Below are 17,254 nucleotides of genomic sequence, written 5' to 3'. Positions count from 1 at the left end.
AAAACATACTTTATCTAAGTCATGCACAAAAAGAAGGCCACATTTCAAGTACTTACAAAAGAGAAACAAATGTCAGTTGTATGTATCTTAGGTTTATTTGATAAAAATGTACACACTTCCCTTAAAACGTCAACACTCCACAATCTGTAACTTTACATTCATACTTGGGTCTTTCATTGCAAGTCAGAGCTTCTTCTAATCTCCTGAGGACGTCGACACCCTCAACCACACAACTAGAATGGATAATAAAGACATGAGGCTTGAGCAAAACTGTATGAGAGCTCTGAGATATTGCAGCATTGTAAAATGAAATAGGTGTGATACAAACCCAAAGGCAACATAGGTTTTGTCCATCCAGGGTGTTGGCTGCAGGGTGATATAAAACTGGGATCCATTGCTATGGGGACCCTTATTGGCCATTCCTAGAGTGCCCCGTCTAGTGTGGGACACGGCAAAGCTCTCATCTAAAAAGAGAAAGGACACATGTTGAGGTGAATTTACAATTAAATCCACTAATATACACACATGCACAGTGGGTTTTCATGGCAATGCTGTCGATGTCCTGGAATGTTTATATGTTTTTTACCTTCAAATGTTGGTCCATAGATTGACTCCCCTCCATCACCTTTACTCTCTGGAGAAATATCTGCAAAATTGAAAGATATATGTATTGTGTAATTATACCACAATGGTACAAATTCACTTCCTCAATCTCATAATATTTTTGCTGATGACCTGAAGTGCTGTAATGAGTAATGTGGACAGGAAGGGAGGGGAATTCACTGCTTATTTCCCTTTCTGGAAACAGAGTCAGATAAGTTGAATAGTTTAAAGTCCCAGTACTAAAGATGTATTCATATATTTCCCATCTCTCCATTAATCCATTCCAGATGTAAATCAGATTAACTGCATTGATGCTAAAGTTGGACAGGAGATTATACAACTCTGTTCGACGTGTTTTTTTAAATTGGTATGTTAAAACCAGCTACATGTTAATAACATTATTACAAGACAAAAGTGGACCATACCTCCACCTTGCACCCAGCCGTTAGGAACCACACGATGAAACACAGAGCCCTTGTAGCAAAGAGGGAGGCCACTCTGTGACAGACCTCGCTCTCCTGTGCACAGAGCCTCAAAGTTCTTTGATGTCTTTGGACAAACATCTGAGAACAGCTGAGGAGAGGGAGGACAATGTGCATTGTTAACATGCTGCTATTCTGTAATTGTAATCAGTTTCTTGTATTAGCAATTTTAGCAATACCTATTAATGTTATGTCAAATTGGACTATGAGGCATACTTGCCAAAGTCAGAGGTTTCAGGTAATACAGGTGGTATTTGCAAGCAATGTGAAACTACATGAATGTGTGCCTCACCTGAAACAATAACTTCCCCACAGCCTCTCCTGCTATGTCAATGTCCATGAAGACAAACCGATGCTGTAAAGAAATGACAAAGATGTTTATTCCTTTCATTTTAATGTTTCAAGGTCAAACAAATATAAAGAATAAGTGATTTTTAGAAAGCAATATTCATCAAGAAGAGTCACTGATGACTGTAACTATGACTGGAGTCTGATGGTTTGCAGATGTTCCTCTCACGTATAGATGTCAATGACCTGCTTCCTGATACCCACCACTAATAGAAAATAACTTTCGGTCAATCATTTTTTTTAACCTAAATTTGTTATTTTTGTTTCAAGGGTGTTGACTTGCCCCATTGTTCTGTAGGTGTTTGGTGTAGTAGTCCTCAGTGAGAGCCATATAGAAAGCCTGTGGCCGAGTGAAAGAGAAACTCCACTGATTCTCGGCCCAGCAGGCGAGATCCTTCTCATTACCAAGGAGAAGGCCGTTGAGAAAGCACATCAGGCTGCTGGAGTACTGCCACACTTCACCACGCAGCTCCTTGAGTCACATGGGTTTGAACAACAGATGTGTTGTTATTCAGCCATTCAGAATAACCATAACGTCAAACTACAGCAGCACTGTATTGTGTCGGGGTGTTGAGCTGTATAGAGCAGCACAACCATCAGCAAGCAGCTGCAGCATACACAATCTACAGAAATGGTGGAACGTAACACACGTATTTAATCAAATACTGTACAATTGTTATGTCTACTTTACTTGAGTATTACATTTATTAGTAATAAGATTATACATAAAAAAGTAATGTGCATGAATTGCAATGCCCAGCAGTGTACAAGATAAATGAAATGAGCTCCACTTAAAACAATTGCTGCCTTTTATTACTGTTTTTTGATCGTTTGCACCATTACACAATACACAATGTATAGTCATATGATTTAATAATAATATAATAACCCAGTAGTAATGCGACACTGACACAGGCCATACTTCTGCCGGATATGTATCTTGAAGTATATATTTGTTCTCCTCAAGGTCCTTTGCGCTTCATGGATATATTTATTTAACAATCTGAAATACAAATAGTACTGCTCAGAGCCCTATTGTGAGAGAATAATCGCTTTCCATTTCTTTGCAGTATATTGTGTCTCTGCTTTAAAGTTTAAGACTTACTGAAAGTTGATTCCATTCATTTGCAGCCCAAAAACAATTTGCTTGATGTTTGGATTTTAGACGAATATGAACAATTTACCTTTTTCTTTTGAGACAGATATGCGTGCCAGTCAAATTCCAGTAGAGGTTGAATTTTTGGATCGAGAAATGCCTTCGGAAACTTCTGCTTCAGTCCCTGTTTTGCATCGTCAAAAGATGAAAGTGTTGATAACGTTCAGGTGAAAATATGCCAAATAACACGAAGAAGTAACACTTTACCTCGGCAATACTTCTGGCAACACAGAAAGTATGGTCTGTAATTAAGCCAACAATTTCGAGGTTTAACTTTGAGTCCATGGTTGAAAATAAAAACGTCTTCCCTCTGAACGGCCTGTAAACAGGAGCCTGTCTCCATAGCAACGCGCATTTAGCGGCGCTTTAATATGACGTTCACGTTTTAAAAAGTCCGGCTTCGACCGACTTCGCGAGACTGTTTCCTTTCTTTCTACCTTGTTGTAGAAATAATGAAGTGAATTTAAATTATAGGTGCTACATTAACGTAAACGAAAGCCTTGCAATGACCCATATTCAATTTAAACATCGAATTGACTTTGTGGTAATTAATACCGCAACAAGGCAGCGTAGCACAGAGCTGCTCAACGAATTGGAACGCGGCCCAATGGCGCCACTGTTTGAACACTTGTCGATGTCCTGTTGGCTTTGTGTTGTTGAGCATTCACGTTTTCTACATACTGCCCTCGTTTAAATCAACTGAAGAGCCGTTTGGGGCGGATATGGGTGTTCACGACTTGTGGTCCATCGTGGAGCCGGTTCGTGAGTCGGTGCCGCTGTACAGTTTGAGCGGAATGACTCTGGCAGTGGACCTGAGTTTATGGGTGTGCGAGGCCCAGCATGTCCAAGCGATGATGGGGAGAGTTACCAAGCCCCACCTGAGGTAAATGTCACGTGGTGCTCTCTAATCGACTCCTCGTTGTGTTAGTAACTTTATCTTTTTGTACGTCAGCTCGTCGCCGGTTACCCCAAAAACGATGTTCTTTTGTGTGCAGGAATTTATTTTTCAGGGCGTCATCCCTCACCCTTATGGGAGTAAAGCTGGTCTTTGTGATGGAAGGAGAAGCCCCTAAACTGAAAGCAGAAACCATGAGCAAGAGGACAGAAACAAGATATGGAGGATTCAAAAAGGCTTCTGCCCCTAAGACTACAATAAACACCAGCAGAGGGCGCTTTAACGCTGTACTCCGTGAGGTGAGTTGCTTCCCCACTCACCTGCATTTCAGATAATACAAATAAAATGATTCATTTTGATGCACTCTTGTCCTTTTCTAATATATGCAGTGTGCAGACATGTTGGACTACCTAGGTGTGCCCTGGGTGACAGCTGCTGGGGAAGCTGAGGCCATGTGTGCCTACCTGGACTCACAGGGCCTGGTGGACGGTTGCATCACTAACGATGGAGATGCCTTCTTGTATGGAGCTCAGACTGTCTACAGGAACTTCAACATGAACAGTAAAGTACGTTTGTGAAAGTTGAATCATCCATGTGTGCAATGTCTGTAGAAAGTTGAACCCAAATCTTTGGACTGCTCATTCGAAAGGCTTCTTCATTTCAAACTGTTCTGGGGATTATTACTGAATTTGTCCCTGAGATCCATAACTCAGTCAAGTGGTTCGGATAAGATTCATTCCAGACCACTTCCGTAACACTTGGGCACCTGTCCGGGCTTGGATTTCTTTTCAGAATTATGTTTAAAAACAAATTCCCTATTGATTTCCAGAATAAAATACTGTATTGTATGTCTTTGTTCCTTATTGCATCCCTAAAATGCATACCTGGTTGAACAATAGAGGTTAAGTAGTTATGCTTACTGTTATGACTACTACTTCTTTTTTTATTTGGCCTGGTAATAATTATGACACAAATAATTACATTTTTATATTTATCAAGTAAAGTTGCTGATCATAACAGCGAATGCAATGGTAACAGTGAATAGATTGTCGCTTTTCTCATTTCCATATCCATTTGGCTGCCGTCAAAACCAAAGAAGAAACTTTAAGGCATACATTATGGTAATTTGTGATCCACATTTAACATTTATTTAGTCAATTACATCAATAATCATGGATTAATAATGATTATATCTTTCATTAACTATATGTCCTTATCTGCATGTTCAATTATTTCTATTAGCCTACTGATGCCTTGATTAAAAAGTAATATTAATATTGTTTCTCCCTTTTCCCTCCAGGACCCACAGGTGGACTGTTACAGGACATCCAGGGTCCAAACAGAGTTGCATCTCTCCAGAGAGAATCTAGTTGGTCTGGCCATCCTCCTTGGCTGTGATTATATTCCTAAAGTATGGAGGACATCTTCATCTAAAATATCTCAAAATCACCAATATGAATAACTTATGTTCACTGTACAATGTCTTTCTTCCATAAGGGCGTTCTAGGTGTTGGTAAAGAGCAAACTCTGAGGCTTATCCAGATGCTGAAAGGACAAACACTTCTGCAGAGGTAGGAAACACAGATTATTTTCTTGCCGTTTGATTGTGTACCATGAGTATGTTCTCGTTGCCTCACATAAACAGTGTGTGTAGTGTTGCGTTTGTGCACTTGTAAGCTGTCTTTGATCTCCTCAGGTTTATGCAGTGGAAGGAGGAGAATGCAGGCGTGTTTGAGGGAGTAAAGAAGGTTCCTCACTGCAACATATGTCGACATCCTGGTGAGTGTGTGGGGGCTGGGGGCTCCCTGAAAAGGACATGTCTCACAAATGGCTGATTTTAAAGCCATTTACATGTTAAAACATCCACGTATGTGAGCATTGCGTTCATCTGAAATATGACTTTGACTTCACACTGATTAATCTCCTCCCTTTCTCAGGCTCAGCGAAGGCGCATGAACGTGGCGGCTGTGTGCTTTGCGACAGCAAACGTTTCTGTCAACCTCAGGACTTTGACTACCAGTGTCCTTGTGACTGGCACCACTATGAACAGGCCCGGCAGGACTTGTCTTTTGAGGCAAATATCAGAAAGTATGGCGCTTTACAAAAATAGCAAATGTGGAATGGCAAACAGGGAAATAAAGGCAACATATTAAATAGAAGATCAAGAATAGTAGTATTATAGTCAGTCTATCAATGATCATTCTCAGTCTCAGGAGGTGAAATGGCTTATAATGCTTCTTACGCATTGAATGACTTTAAATAATTAATTGATTAGTTAATTATCAGAAAAATAATCGGCGTCAGTTTTGCAATGTTCCTATTCATTTAAAATATTTTTTTATATTGTTTGCAGCAACTCCAATGTGAATATTTTCTAGTTTTCTTCTGTGATGGTAAACCTGATATCTTTGGGTTTTGTACTATCGGTCAATGGGCTTTGAGTTTTTTGTCGTTGTAATGATTTTAAATGATAGTTTGCATGTTATGTATAATCTGCTTATTTTGTGTATCATTTCTTTTTTAGGAAAACTCTGGCAAGTCAACAGTTCCCTTTCACAGAGGTACAGCCGTTTTCATCTGCAATGGTTTATATATTATTCTTCAGTTGTATAATAATCTTCACGACATGGTTTTTAACACTTTAATTGCATTTTGCAGATCATTCGTGAGTTTCTGATTTCAAAGGATAAGCCTGTGTCACATTTTAAGAGGAGGCAGCCAAATATGCTGTTGATACAGGTAATGGGTTTATTTATCTATATGACTTGTTCAGTCCGTTAGTTTTATTTTGAAGTTAGTCACATGTTAACATTTTTGTTTTTCAGAAATTTGCCAATGACAAGATGGAGTGGCCGAAGCATTACACCAGTGAAAAGGTTTTAGTCCTGATGACCTACGCAGAGTTGATGAACAGAAAATATGGACGTGAAATGTCCTCTCAAATCAAGCCCCTCAGGTAGTCCTACAAGCCCAATTAAAATGTTTAACAAAAAACAAAACGGTTGCTTAATTTGCTTTAGTGGCATTGTTGTAGTAAAAAGGATAGTTCAGTACAATCATAACACAGACGATGCATTTTTCCTTCCAAAGAATATTGAAACCAAGGGTGAGGAATGCCGTCGCTTGCTTCGAGGTCATCTGGAGCGCACCAGGTCGGTATAAATCTCATGAACATTTCTTGTACTCTTCTTTTTCTCATATTAGAAGATCGCAATATTTTAGAAAACCTCCTCTGGGTTGGGTGACACCGGGTTGTCTGTTAGTGACTTGCTGTGAGGTTGGGTTCAGAGGTGACAGATCAGTCACAACAGCCACTAGGTGCTAAACTGGCTTCCTCCCCGGCTGGGATATCTGTCATATCAAAGTCCCCTCCACTAACAAGCCCGCCTGACATGCTTGTTCAGTATGGGGTGCCTCATTTCATGTATTGTATCATTTAAAATATATACAACTCAGTGCACATTTTAAAGTAACAATACTCAAAATCATAATTACAAATGTTTACGTAATCAGATTCTACGTTACGTTGACTAAACAATCAAAATACCAAACCAATTTTAGATTGTTTATCTTACTATGTACACAATGCACTAATGCACCCCCTTAAACATGAAACCCACTGAGCAACAGACCGGATTCTGATTCAGGCTTTGGTTTTTTTAATATAATTTAACAAGATACTTATTGAGACTAATTTAGGCCTTACCTTGACTTTTTTTTAAATGTTTTATTCTTCTACAGAGCATTACGTGTTTCCTGAGGATCGGCCTGCAGAGAATCAACATGAAGTGAGGACGGTGGAGGAAGAGTCTCTCTTCCGTGTGGCCTACCCAGAGGTGGTGGAGAGCTACCTGAGAGACAAAGCTCTGGCCGAAGAGAACAAGACCAAGAGTAAGACTATCATATGCAAAATGCATATTAGTACTTAAACATACAACATTCAGTGCCATCTTTTTTTTCCTGCAAAGATTTTTCTAAAATGATCCACGTCAACGTCCCCCCTCCCCCCTCCCCCCCACACACACACCACCCACAGACACCCACACATAGACTTGACAAGCTCCTGATCAAAGGCACCTGGTACTTTGACTTGTTTTTCAAGGCCGTCTATTGCAGCAGCTCTGACACCTGAAAATGTAGTTTGGCGGCTCGGCTGGTTCACACCAAAGGCTTTGATGCAGCCGAGAGGTGTCTGCCTCACAGGCCTTGCTGTCACTTTATGCAGGTTGAACTCTCTCCCCCCCCCGGTCATGACTGCTTCCTAATGCGTAGAAAAACTAGCCACTGAGTTTTACACAAGAGATACTAGAGTAGCCTTTCACTCATTCAAAATGCTTTTAAAATCATTTAGTTGTTCACTGACATCCAGTCTTGATCTTTTTTTTTACAGAGAAAAGGCCAAAGAGTAAAAAGGAGAAGCCATCTGAGGTCTCCGATGGTATTTCAGACCTCTTGGCCCAGATGACCCTTCAGAGTTCCTCTAACACAAACACACAAATGCTGATCCATGCCATTTCAAACACAGATGAACCAGAAGTGGTGGTTTTGGACACTCCGGTTAACCATAAAAAGGATCTGAAGTCAAAAGAAGACGACCGCAGTCTTGGCGGTTGCCCCAGTAGTCCTCTGTCTCGGGCCGAATCAGAGGCTGCTGCTTCACTGTCTGTCTCTGCTGTTATCGACGCTCTACACCTGAGTGATATTGACTGGGATGCTTTGTCCTTCACATCCACTCCAACTCAACAATCGGCTACAAAACACAACACTGAGCCCAAACTGAGCAAAACCACAGACGGTAATGTCGGGGAAACAAAGGCTGAAAACACAAAGCAGAAAACCTCGGATGAAGTCAAAGAAGCCGACTCCAGATCTGCTCCGGAGTTGTGCTACACAGACTGTCCTCTAAGGGACAGGCTGCTCATGAAGAACACAGCGAAGGTTGTAAACCAGACGGAGGCACACAATGACGTGGTCTCAAAGCAACTGAACTATGAGTTGGCTTCTTTCAAACACATTTCTTCTCATAACTCAAAACCAAATGGCCAGATTCCCGGTAAAGTTATTAGTGAATTATCAGAAGAGGAATCTGATGTTGACAAAAAAGAGCCACTCACGGACAAAAGGCAGTGTGCAACGAGTAAGGGAGAAACAAACACTCGCAGCTCTAAACATCAGTTGGGGCCTGCAGCTCAGGTTAAGACAAAGGACAAATGTAATGGCTCCCAAAAGCCTCCTGAGAAATATAAATTTGTCCAAAAAGCCATTTCATCATCTGCTGTCGCACCGCAGAGGAGCCACTCTGACCCAGGGCAACGTGACAAGGGCCGGAAGGTGCCACAGGCCGCCAAGAAGAGCGTGTGCATGAGCATGTGTTCATCAAGCGAGGAAAGTGATGCAGAGAACCAGCAGTCTGGACCTCAAAGAACAACTCAAATCAAGCCCATGAACAAGATCAAGGACGGCTTCCTCTCAGACTTCCCCTTGAAACCTAAAAAAGTCAAACCAACAGTGAGAACGGCTCCCGCTGTTCAGTCAGTACAACTAAAACCTCAGCGCTGCAGTGTAGATATCAAGATAAACGGCATACCTTTATCAACTAAAAGCAGATGCCAGGATGTCTCAGCAGCTGAAGTGGATGGTGGGGTGTTCCTTCAGACTCCAGCATCACCCGTCGTGGTGTTAGACAGCGATGACTCAGCTATTTTTAGTGAGAGTCCATTGCCACTGGCAGAGAGACTGAGGCTGAAATTCCTGAAGTGAGCAGGACGATAACAGGATCTGTGTTGAATCTTTATTCTTAACCCTGGAAATGGAGGTTGAACAAAAAGTCTTATCTCAAGGTCCACTTTTTACAGCTGTAATAGTTAGTCCAGTTGTCAGTCGACGGAAAATGAATCAGCAAAATTGTTTTAGTTTTTTTTATTGCAAATAAGTCACCCTTTTTATGGTTCCAGCTTCTCAAATATGATAAAGTGCTGCTTTTCTTTGTCTCAACAGTATAATAACTTGTAGATGTTTTTTTTTTTTTACATTTACATTTGTTGACATCAAATTAACTTGTAGAATAATCAAGAAAAACACGACCTGTTACTAAATGGATCTGTTTCTGTAAAACAGTTGTAAGTATAACATGCTGATTATTCGTGAAATGTGGTTTGAAAGCTCCAAAAAAAGCAAAAAATCTGACGTCAAACTTATTTACATTATTTCTTTGAGGCTGTGCCATTAGAGTGTATACAATGTTCTGCAACATATGCTGATATTGAGAAGCTTGAATGATTGTGTTAATAAGGAAATTGTTACAATAAATATTATTCTTATAAATGTTTTCTATCAGCAAAATGTGCCATTCATCTGTTTTATGTAAATTGAGGGGAGAAGGTTGTGGATTAACACAGTTTTCATGTTCTACATGTAACAACCCCAAATGTGCTCTTCTGTTTGACAAGCTGAAATGTGCCTCCACATAGAGGCACTGCCGCTTAGGGGACACAGGGGACGCTGAGCCGTTGGTTTTACAACCTGCCAGTGTTGGTCCCCTTGATCATGAGTGAGGCCTTGCACACCTTTTCAGACATGAAAGGTCTGGCAGCAGCTTGGTGACAGCTGCATCCTCTACCCAAATAACAACAATAAGTGCTGAAAAATATAACAGTTTGCCAGGATGACTCTGCTTGTTTCCCAGTGGAAATCAACTCGTCTCCTGAAGTTTGTTGAGTCGTGTCATTTTCTTGTGAGGTGTAAATATCACACTTGATGGAATCAGGAAAAACTTGGAAACATGTAACATTACTCCAGGTGTACATTTTAAGGTAAGATAATGTTACGATTCAGTACAGATTGTTGCTTATTCTGAATATTTTGTGATCTGATATATGTGAAACAACTATACTTGCGATTAGTTGAAACTTTGTATTTTTTTATTTATTTCTTGGGCGGTTTATACATCTCCCAGGCTGAAGACACATGCAGGCCTGACTTACCAGAGAGGTGTGAAGATCTCAGGTGAAACAACATCCCCTCATGCCTTCATTAGAGGATCACATCAAACTGATAATTGTCGTCATGCAGACTTTAAAGAGTTATTTCCCACAAAAGGAATCTAATTATTTTTCTTTCTATCACATTATCCGTCTATTTAGCCTGATTCACACCACAGTGATAACGAACGACGTCCTCCGAAAAGGTCGCATTTTGCCACTTGAGGTTTTCTTTGAACTCTTTTCGCCTGAGCTGTGAACCCATAAACCTCCGGAGATCTGCTTCTATATAAAAACGCGTTGGCCAAAATCCCCTTCACAGAATCTGAATGTCATCCGCGCTACGCCAACGTCTTGGAGTCTCGGGATATTTCTAACATGGACCTGGAGGTTGTCACCGCTAAAATGCTGTCTGAGTGGAAGACTTTTGCAGTAGATCACGACTCGCTTCAGTCCACCTCACCGGAGTCCTCGATAGACTCCATGTGCTCTTCACCGGAGATGTGCTACACCAGCGGGCACCAGGAGATGAAGGACTTCCCCTTCGGCTTCACGGGACGGAGGGCTACTCCAACGGCGCAGAGGCTGAGCAAGCCCAAGATGTCCACCAAAAGACGCACGAAGGCCAGCGAGAGGGAGAAGATGCGGATGAGGAGTCTTGCGGAGGCTCTGCACCATCTCCGTGACTACCTGCCGCCGGACTACAGCAAGAGAGGCCAACCCCTGACCAAGATACAAACCCTCAAATACACAATTGAATACATCAACAAGCTTTCAGACATCCTGGGCCGCGCGTAACGGACACAAATTTGACTTTTTACGCATCAGGTTTACTCTCATCTGGACATTTAATAGAGTTTGTTTTATATATTTGATGAGAAATACAACATTTTGAGATAAGTTAATCATTCAATTTCATTAAAAAAATGTCCTTCTTTTGCCGTTTTCTTGATGTAAATATTGTTTAGTGGGCACTTGGCAATTATGTTGTGGCCCATATGAGGCTGCCTTTGATTAGAGTTATGAATTCAGTGTTTGGAAATAAAGTGTGCTGTTTGTTGATATGTATATGTTTCTCTGATGGTATGGGCTTGAAACATTATTTTACTGATGAAGAATCTCTCTACAGCCCATATGTTTGTGTTAACGGAGAACTTAGAGAAACCTCTATACTGTTATATTTGGTTTGGTGTGTTTTAGAGTGAAGTAATGTTAGCTGCATGATATCAAAGTGTTGTTGTGTATGAAAGCTAATAAATGATTAGTCATTTTGTTTAGTCATTGACGAGTTAATTTGTCTACTCAATTCTAACTACAGTGTTATCCAATGTAAAATATATGTTATAACAAATTTACACTGGATCTGACACAGGTGGAGGTTATATACATAAATATGTCCTAAACTTAAACATCCACAATAAATTATTGATTTGTGTTTAACTTCTTGACCAGTTAATTAATTAACCTTCTTTAGTGGTCCAATTGATTAAAACGAACGTCACCCGATTCCTCCAATCAGAATGCCAAAACATCAGACACAGGCTGATTGAGAACAACAAGTAGCCAATCAGACATCAGCATTCCTCCCGGTGGGCGTAACCCGCCCCCCCCCTCATAATGTTTTCCTCTCAAAGAAATCTCAGATTAGGGATGTTGTGTAGTCGGACGAAGCTGCCGTCTCAAACCGCAAAAGAGTGTAGGAAATGTTGTAACATTTTTCTAACATATATTTATTTTTATTTGCTAGAACGATTGTAATACTTTTTGATTCCACCTCGCTCACATCATCAACCGAAGTAAGTCCCTTCTCTGTATTTCACCCGAGCACCAAAGCTTTTTTAAACCACAGGAACGCCCCTTTTATACACGACTGATTAACACTTGGTATTAGGCTTATTTATGTCGTAATTTCAATTAGTAAAGTCGCTGTCAGACGTCGAATGTTTACTTGAATAATATTCACAACGAAGCAACAGTTTAAGACACAATATCAAAATGTCAGGTCCGTTTTGCGATGTTTACTCCAGGAAATAGTCAGGGCCCTTCTAGCCCTTTGCCAGCCGTGCTCAACGTTAGCTCCTGCAGAGACGTCAAGTGTTGCCTCTCGGGATCAGGTTAAAATGTTTCCGTGACGCTCGACGTGCCTTTTGGCTCTGCAGCCTTATTTACTTTAAAATAACACTGTGGTAATGTATATGTGTGCGTGACCGTCCTTCATGGCTCGGTGACTGTCTTTACAGCTTATTGTTTATGAATGTGTGAATGTATATGAATATATACACAGATGTACGGGTACTGTTTTAAGATAGATGCATATAAAGATATAACTGGGATGCACAAAACATTATAAACTATATTCAGTCCAGTGTGATACAATTCAACACCACCACCACAAACAGACTACAACATATAAGTGTAACCTTCATGAAGGTAGGATTAATAGCACCGCTCTGTTTATAGACTTCATTCATTTAAGATAGGTGCTCCTTTATGATTAATAAGATCAAGTAGTGGACAAACAACATACAACAAAGTAGATATAAACCGCACAGGTGCATGAATTACAACAGGCTTTAACAATGCTGGAACTCACCGTTTATCAAATAATCCCAAATCTTAGTATTTTTAGACCTACATAGACTTTTTTGCTTACTGGAAGACCATAATGAAGACATACTATTCCCACTGGGAGAGTAAATAGTGCACATACCTCATCATAACTTGTTGCATTTTTGTCATTTGCTATATTGTCCATAGATGTTATAAAAAAAATTTCCAACAGGATATTTGGCCAATGTGTGGATCTCTTGAGCTCATGGGATTTGTTGATTCCACAGCCAAAGTTTCTGACACTCTGGAATGAAAACTATTCACGAGCACCTTTCCCAGGCTTTTGGTCTCAGGGAAAATTTCGAAAGTCCCTCCAAAAACGCAAATTCCCCAAATAATTTTCATTTACGTGCTTACTGTCCACTTCCCTTTTTTTCTCTTCCCTTCCCCCTAAATCACAAAAGTCTGCTCTCCACAATCTGGCAGCATCACAGATGCTGCATTTTACAGTAGTGATCCGGGCTTAGGGACTATTAATAATTCTCCTGTTATCAGCTTTGACTTGCAGTTGTCTGGTCCGTGCTTAACTTATAACCCCGTCACCGGCTTCTCTGTGAGACATGCACCGTCTGTCACACCCAGGGTGATGGAGCAATGCAGGGAATGCAACACTGAGGTTTCATGTTTCCAAAATCAGCTGAGTGACATTTGTACAGCCTTAAGTCACATTCTAGACACAAACATACATAAACACAGACCTAAACATATTTATTAGTGAATGGTATTATACAAAAACTGTAATTAAAGATGGCTGAGTAGCACTGTGTTATCAAGTTACTGCCAGTGTACTTAATATCAAATTAAGTTGCCTTTGTGATGAATGATTTTTGTTTCTTCATATAAGATACATCTTTTGGAGGGAGACTCTGATTTTTTTAATATCATGCTTGACCTTATAGCTGCAGGGAAGTTACTATTTCTGCATTAAATCTATTTTTAAATGGTAAAATGCCATATTTCTTGCTTTCTGCAGAGTTTGAATAATTTATTTTGCATGTACATTACATTACATTACATTACATGTCATTTAGCTGACGCTTTTATCCAAAGCGACTTACAAATGGTGTATGTAAAAAGCTCTATCATGTCAAGGCAGGTTGTATATGTATTTTATGGTCAGTATAGGAAATATGAGAATATGTTTTTATTTCATACAAATTAAAAGAATTAATTAGAATATTATTATTATTATTATTATTATTGACCTGCATTATTTCAGATGGATGGAGACACAGAAGAAAAGGTGACAGAAACTTCAAAAACTTCCAAGGAAGAATCTCAGAGACCATTAATGGGCCACACATTTAGGTCAGTCTTATGATTCTTTACAGCCTGATACTGTATTTATGGATATGCTTTTTAAACTGCATGCGAAGGAAAGCTAAGGGCTCCTTATCACTCGAGTGTACTTTACTGCTTTTGGATTTCACCCCAGAGTTGTCTGTATATGACTGTTTTCCTTTTTTAAAAATCTCCTCAGGGGTCATGGCTTTAAAAGCCGTGATGGAGGGGGTCGGATAGGTCGAGGTGGCATGCATGGTGGGCGGGGCCTGATGAAAGGGTTTGAGCCACCTGGATATGGGAGGGGTCGAGCAAAAGAGGGAACCATGAATGGATTTGCACCCATGAGGTAAGGACATTTGAATTGTACATAGTGTGAAGGGTACATTTTTTACTTTTGCTGTAATTATTTGGTTAGAATGCAAACAAATAGTGTGGTTTTAAATCATATAAGGGAAATGTATTTAAGTTAAAAAAACAAACAATGTAATTGGAGATCATCAATGAGGTTTCCACTTAAAGATAAACAAATACCTTTAAACTTTTATGGGTAAATTAAACTTCCTGCCCTTCCCTTGCAGAGGAATGAGGAGGATGCGACCTTACCCAGACCCCAGAAGTCATCGAGGTAGGGGTGGACCAATGTGCATGGGCCCTCCTCCTCCCCCACCACACCCCATGCATCTCAGAGGCCCTTTCCCACCCATGCCCAGGTGACCACCTCACACACAATCAAATGGCCATGGCAGCCAAATTAACTTGATACAAAGGCTGTTTGTCTACGATTTTAGAACAGTCTTCCGTGTTGTTTTAATGTATCGTACTGTAGACTGAATAACCCAACATTTGAGCCGTACTTTGGAGCAATTTATCTCTTCACTTTTGACTTTTTAAATCCTCAGCCTTTAATGGGTAGATGTGTGTTGTCACTCAACTGATCCTACATTTGCATCAACATAAGCTCATCTCTCTCTGTCTCTAGGCACGGACCCCATCCACCCCCTCCTCCAGGTCATCCTGGTTTCAGAGGGCGTCCACCACACCCTCGAGGCCATGGCATGCTGCCTCCTCGACCTCCACACCATTTCCACCCCTGCAGCCAAAGAGGGTAAGAGCTGTTTGAATATTAATATCACGCTCAAGCTTTGCAATTCACAATTCTTGGCAATTTCCTTTTATGCTTTTTACTGAATAGATTTAAAACACCCCTGATGAGTATTTGAGACATGCTTACTCGTTACATTCCTTTAACTCTGTAAAGCAAATACTCAGTAAACTGCGAGCCAAAAGACTGAAGGCTGTGACACAATGCACAGTCCTTTCTGTCCCTTTTCTCTTGTGCTCCACTATAGCTTCATTTCTTTCACCTTAACCTGTGCTCTAATTATCACATTTCTTTTTCAGTTTGCCTATCAAATCGAACCATATATATATATATATATATATATATATATATATATATATATATATATATATATATATATATATATAGCCTTTTGCCCAAATAATTTGTCTTAATACAACAAATGGTCAAAACATGTTAACTTAGTTTGTAAATAAAATATATCTATTAATATCTGCTCGACTATTTTAAGCCAGACTCTTAAATAGTGCATTGAATAATGACATTGGGAAAGACACTACACTGCAATTGCCTTTGTTAGGGACACAGTAACTGAAATGGGACGACGAACAGGAATAGTTCAGGTGGCTGCTCTTATCAGAGTGTGCCCCCTAGTGGCCAAAGCCAAGTATCCAATGTGTGATTTTATCCTTTTACACAGCTACCACAATGGACCGGTCTCTCTTCCTCCTCACCCTCCACCTGGCAGAGGCCAGAGGTGGCCAGGGCCCCCTGGTGGCCGACGCTTTTAACACAGCCTGCCCTAAAAACAATAACCGAACACTTGATAATGTAGAACGGGCCTGAGGTGGTGCAGTAAATGAAACGCCCCTTAATTATGTGTTGCACAAAGTCTCTGAGTAACTTCACGACATACTCTGTGGCCAAATGTCTGCTTATTGATATTGTCTACTGGCAAAGAAATAATGTGAAAATGACAACTTAAAATGCCTCACAACTTTAAAAATGTAAAGGCATTCTGCTATTTTTGTGAAATATATACTGTTGGTAATGTAGGAACTATTTGACAGTGTTGAGAAAAAGCAGGTTTGACTGTTCTCAAAGGGAGGAAAGTTATTCAAAGTTAGTCAAAGTTCATTAAATGTTCTGTGGTTCTTGTTACAGTCACCCTGTGAGCCTTAAGACGTTTTCCTAAATCGTAATAAAGAAATAAAAAAATGGGTGACACTGTAAATGTGTGAAATTAATGAAAGAGAGCATAACAGCGCTTGAGCACAGCTGTCAACTAGCGTTACACCGTGGACCTCTCTAACCTCCCTTTTGTTACATGGAAATAGTTTATGTATAGTAATACTTTTAAGTAAGAGTTAATGTATTATAACCTCACTAAGCCGTGCAGTAATTAATGTTTAACACTGAAACATTTTTCAAGAAGAATATTACACTTGTTAAATATTTATGAGTACTTAATTTCATATTTGACATTGTTGATGTGCAGTTATTCTATATTATCAGTATTGCTGTTTAGAACGTTCATGTTTGTCTTCAGCAACTTAACTTGTCATGGCAAAATGGAATAGGCATCATGAATGAATAGTATATTTAAAAAGATTTCTAGTAGATTTTTATAAAGCAAATTCCATTTGTATTTGCTTCAGTTAAGGACAAGAAGTTATTCTTTACTGTGTCTTGTTTTTTAAGTGTCATGAATACTATGTTCACTGTAATTAACATAACTTTTGTGAACCTGTGAATGTGTTTGATTAAAACCTTCAAGACATATGGCATAGTAGTGGGAAGAAAAATAATAAAAAT

At 39.9% G+C, this 17,254-nt stretch overlaps 4 protein-coding genes across 5 annotated transcripts; 3 read left to right on the top strand and 1 right to left on the bottom strand.

The window, feature by feature from the left end:
* Window positions 1–121: 121 nt before the first annotated feature.
* On the bottom strand, window positions 122–2,900 carry ppil6 (peptidylprolyl isomerase (cyclophilin)-like 6). The gene is made up of 8 exons (XM_034528371.1): window positions 2,797–2,900; window positions 2,618–2,713; window positions 1,717–1,905; window positions 1,378–1,440; window positions 1,029–1,176; window positions 587–646; window positions 329–464; window positions 122–233 (listed from the first exon to the last, which is right to left on the bottom strand). The coding sequence occupies exons 1-8, from the start codon at window positions 2,872–2,874 to the stop codon at window positions 122–124; spliced, it is 882 nt and encodes a 293-aa protein (XP_034384262.1). The 5' UTR covers window positions 2,875–2,900.
* A 40-nt stretch (window positions 2,901–2,940) lies between these two features.
* Window positions 2,941–9,822, top strand: LOC117727854 (flap endonuclease GEN homolog 1). 2 transcript variants are annotated; one of them, XM_034528369.1, is made up of 13 exons: window positions 2,941–3,472; window positions 3,585–3,783; window positions 3,874–4,050; window positions 4,785–4,895; window positions 4,982–5,055; window positions 5,181–5,263; window positions 5,422–5,572; window positions 6,009–6,045; window positions 6,143–6,223; window positions 6,310–6,440; window positions 6,575–6,636; window positions 7,226–7,375; window positions 7,875–9,822. In XM_034528369.1, exons 1-13 carry the CDS (start codon window positions 3,312–3,314, stop codon window positions 9,242–9,244), a joined length of 2,787 nt encoding a protein of 928 aa, XP_034384260.1. In that variant the 5' UTR covers window positions 2,941–3,311; the 3' UTR covers window positions 9,245–9,822. The 2 variants fall into 2 exon arrangements, with proteins under 2 accessions (XP_034384260.1, XP_034384261.1); XM_034528370.1 differs by lacking the exon at window positions 2,941–3,472 and having other exon boundaries at window positions 3,666–3,783; window positions 3,881–4,050; window positions 7,875–9,766.
* Window positions 9,823–10,830: 1,008 nt separating this feature from the next.
* Window positions 10,831–11,262, top strand: msgn1 (mesogenin 1). The gene has a single exon (XM_034528054.1). The coding sequence runs from the start codon at window positions 10,843–10,845 to the stop codon at window positions 11,260–11,262; it is 420 nt and encodes a 139-aa protein (XP_034383945.1). The 5' UTR covers window positions 10,831–10,842.
* Window positions 11,263–12,132: 870 nt separating this feature from the next.
* On the top strand, window positions 12,133–15,467 carry si:ch211-51e12.7 (uncharacterized protein LOC336335 homolog). The gene is made up of 5 exons (XM_034528166.1): window positions 12,133–12,260; window positions 14,294–14,382; window positions 14,555–14,704; window positions 14,937–15,068; window positions 15,338–15,467. The coding sequence occupies exons 2-5, from the start codon at window positions 14,294–14,296 to the stop codon at window positions 15,465–15,467; spliced, it is 501 nt and encodes a 166-aa protein (XP_034384057.1). The 5' UTR covers window positions 12,133–12,260.
* Window positions 15,468–17,254: the final 1,787 nt, after the last annotated feature.

Source organism: Cyclopterus lumpus, chromosome 24 (assembly GCF_009769545.1).
Source record: "Cyclopterus lumpus isolate fCycLum1 chromosome 24, fCycLum1.pri, whole genome shotgun sequence".
Classification (NCBI taxonomy): domain Eukaryota; kingdom Metazoa; phylum Chordata; class Actinopteri; order Perciformes; family Cyclopteridae; genus Cyclopterus; species Cyclopterus lumpus.
The sequence above is the reverse complement of the archived record's forward strand: the minus strand, read 5'-3'. Positions and strand labels throughout refer to the sequence as shown.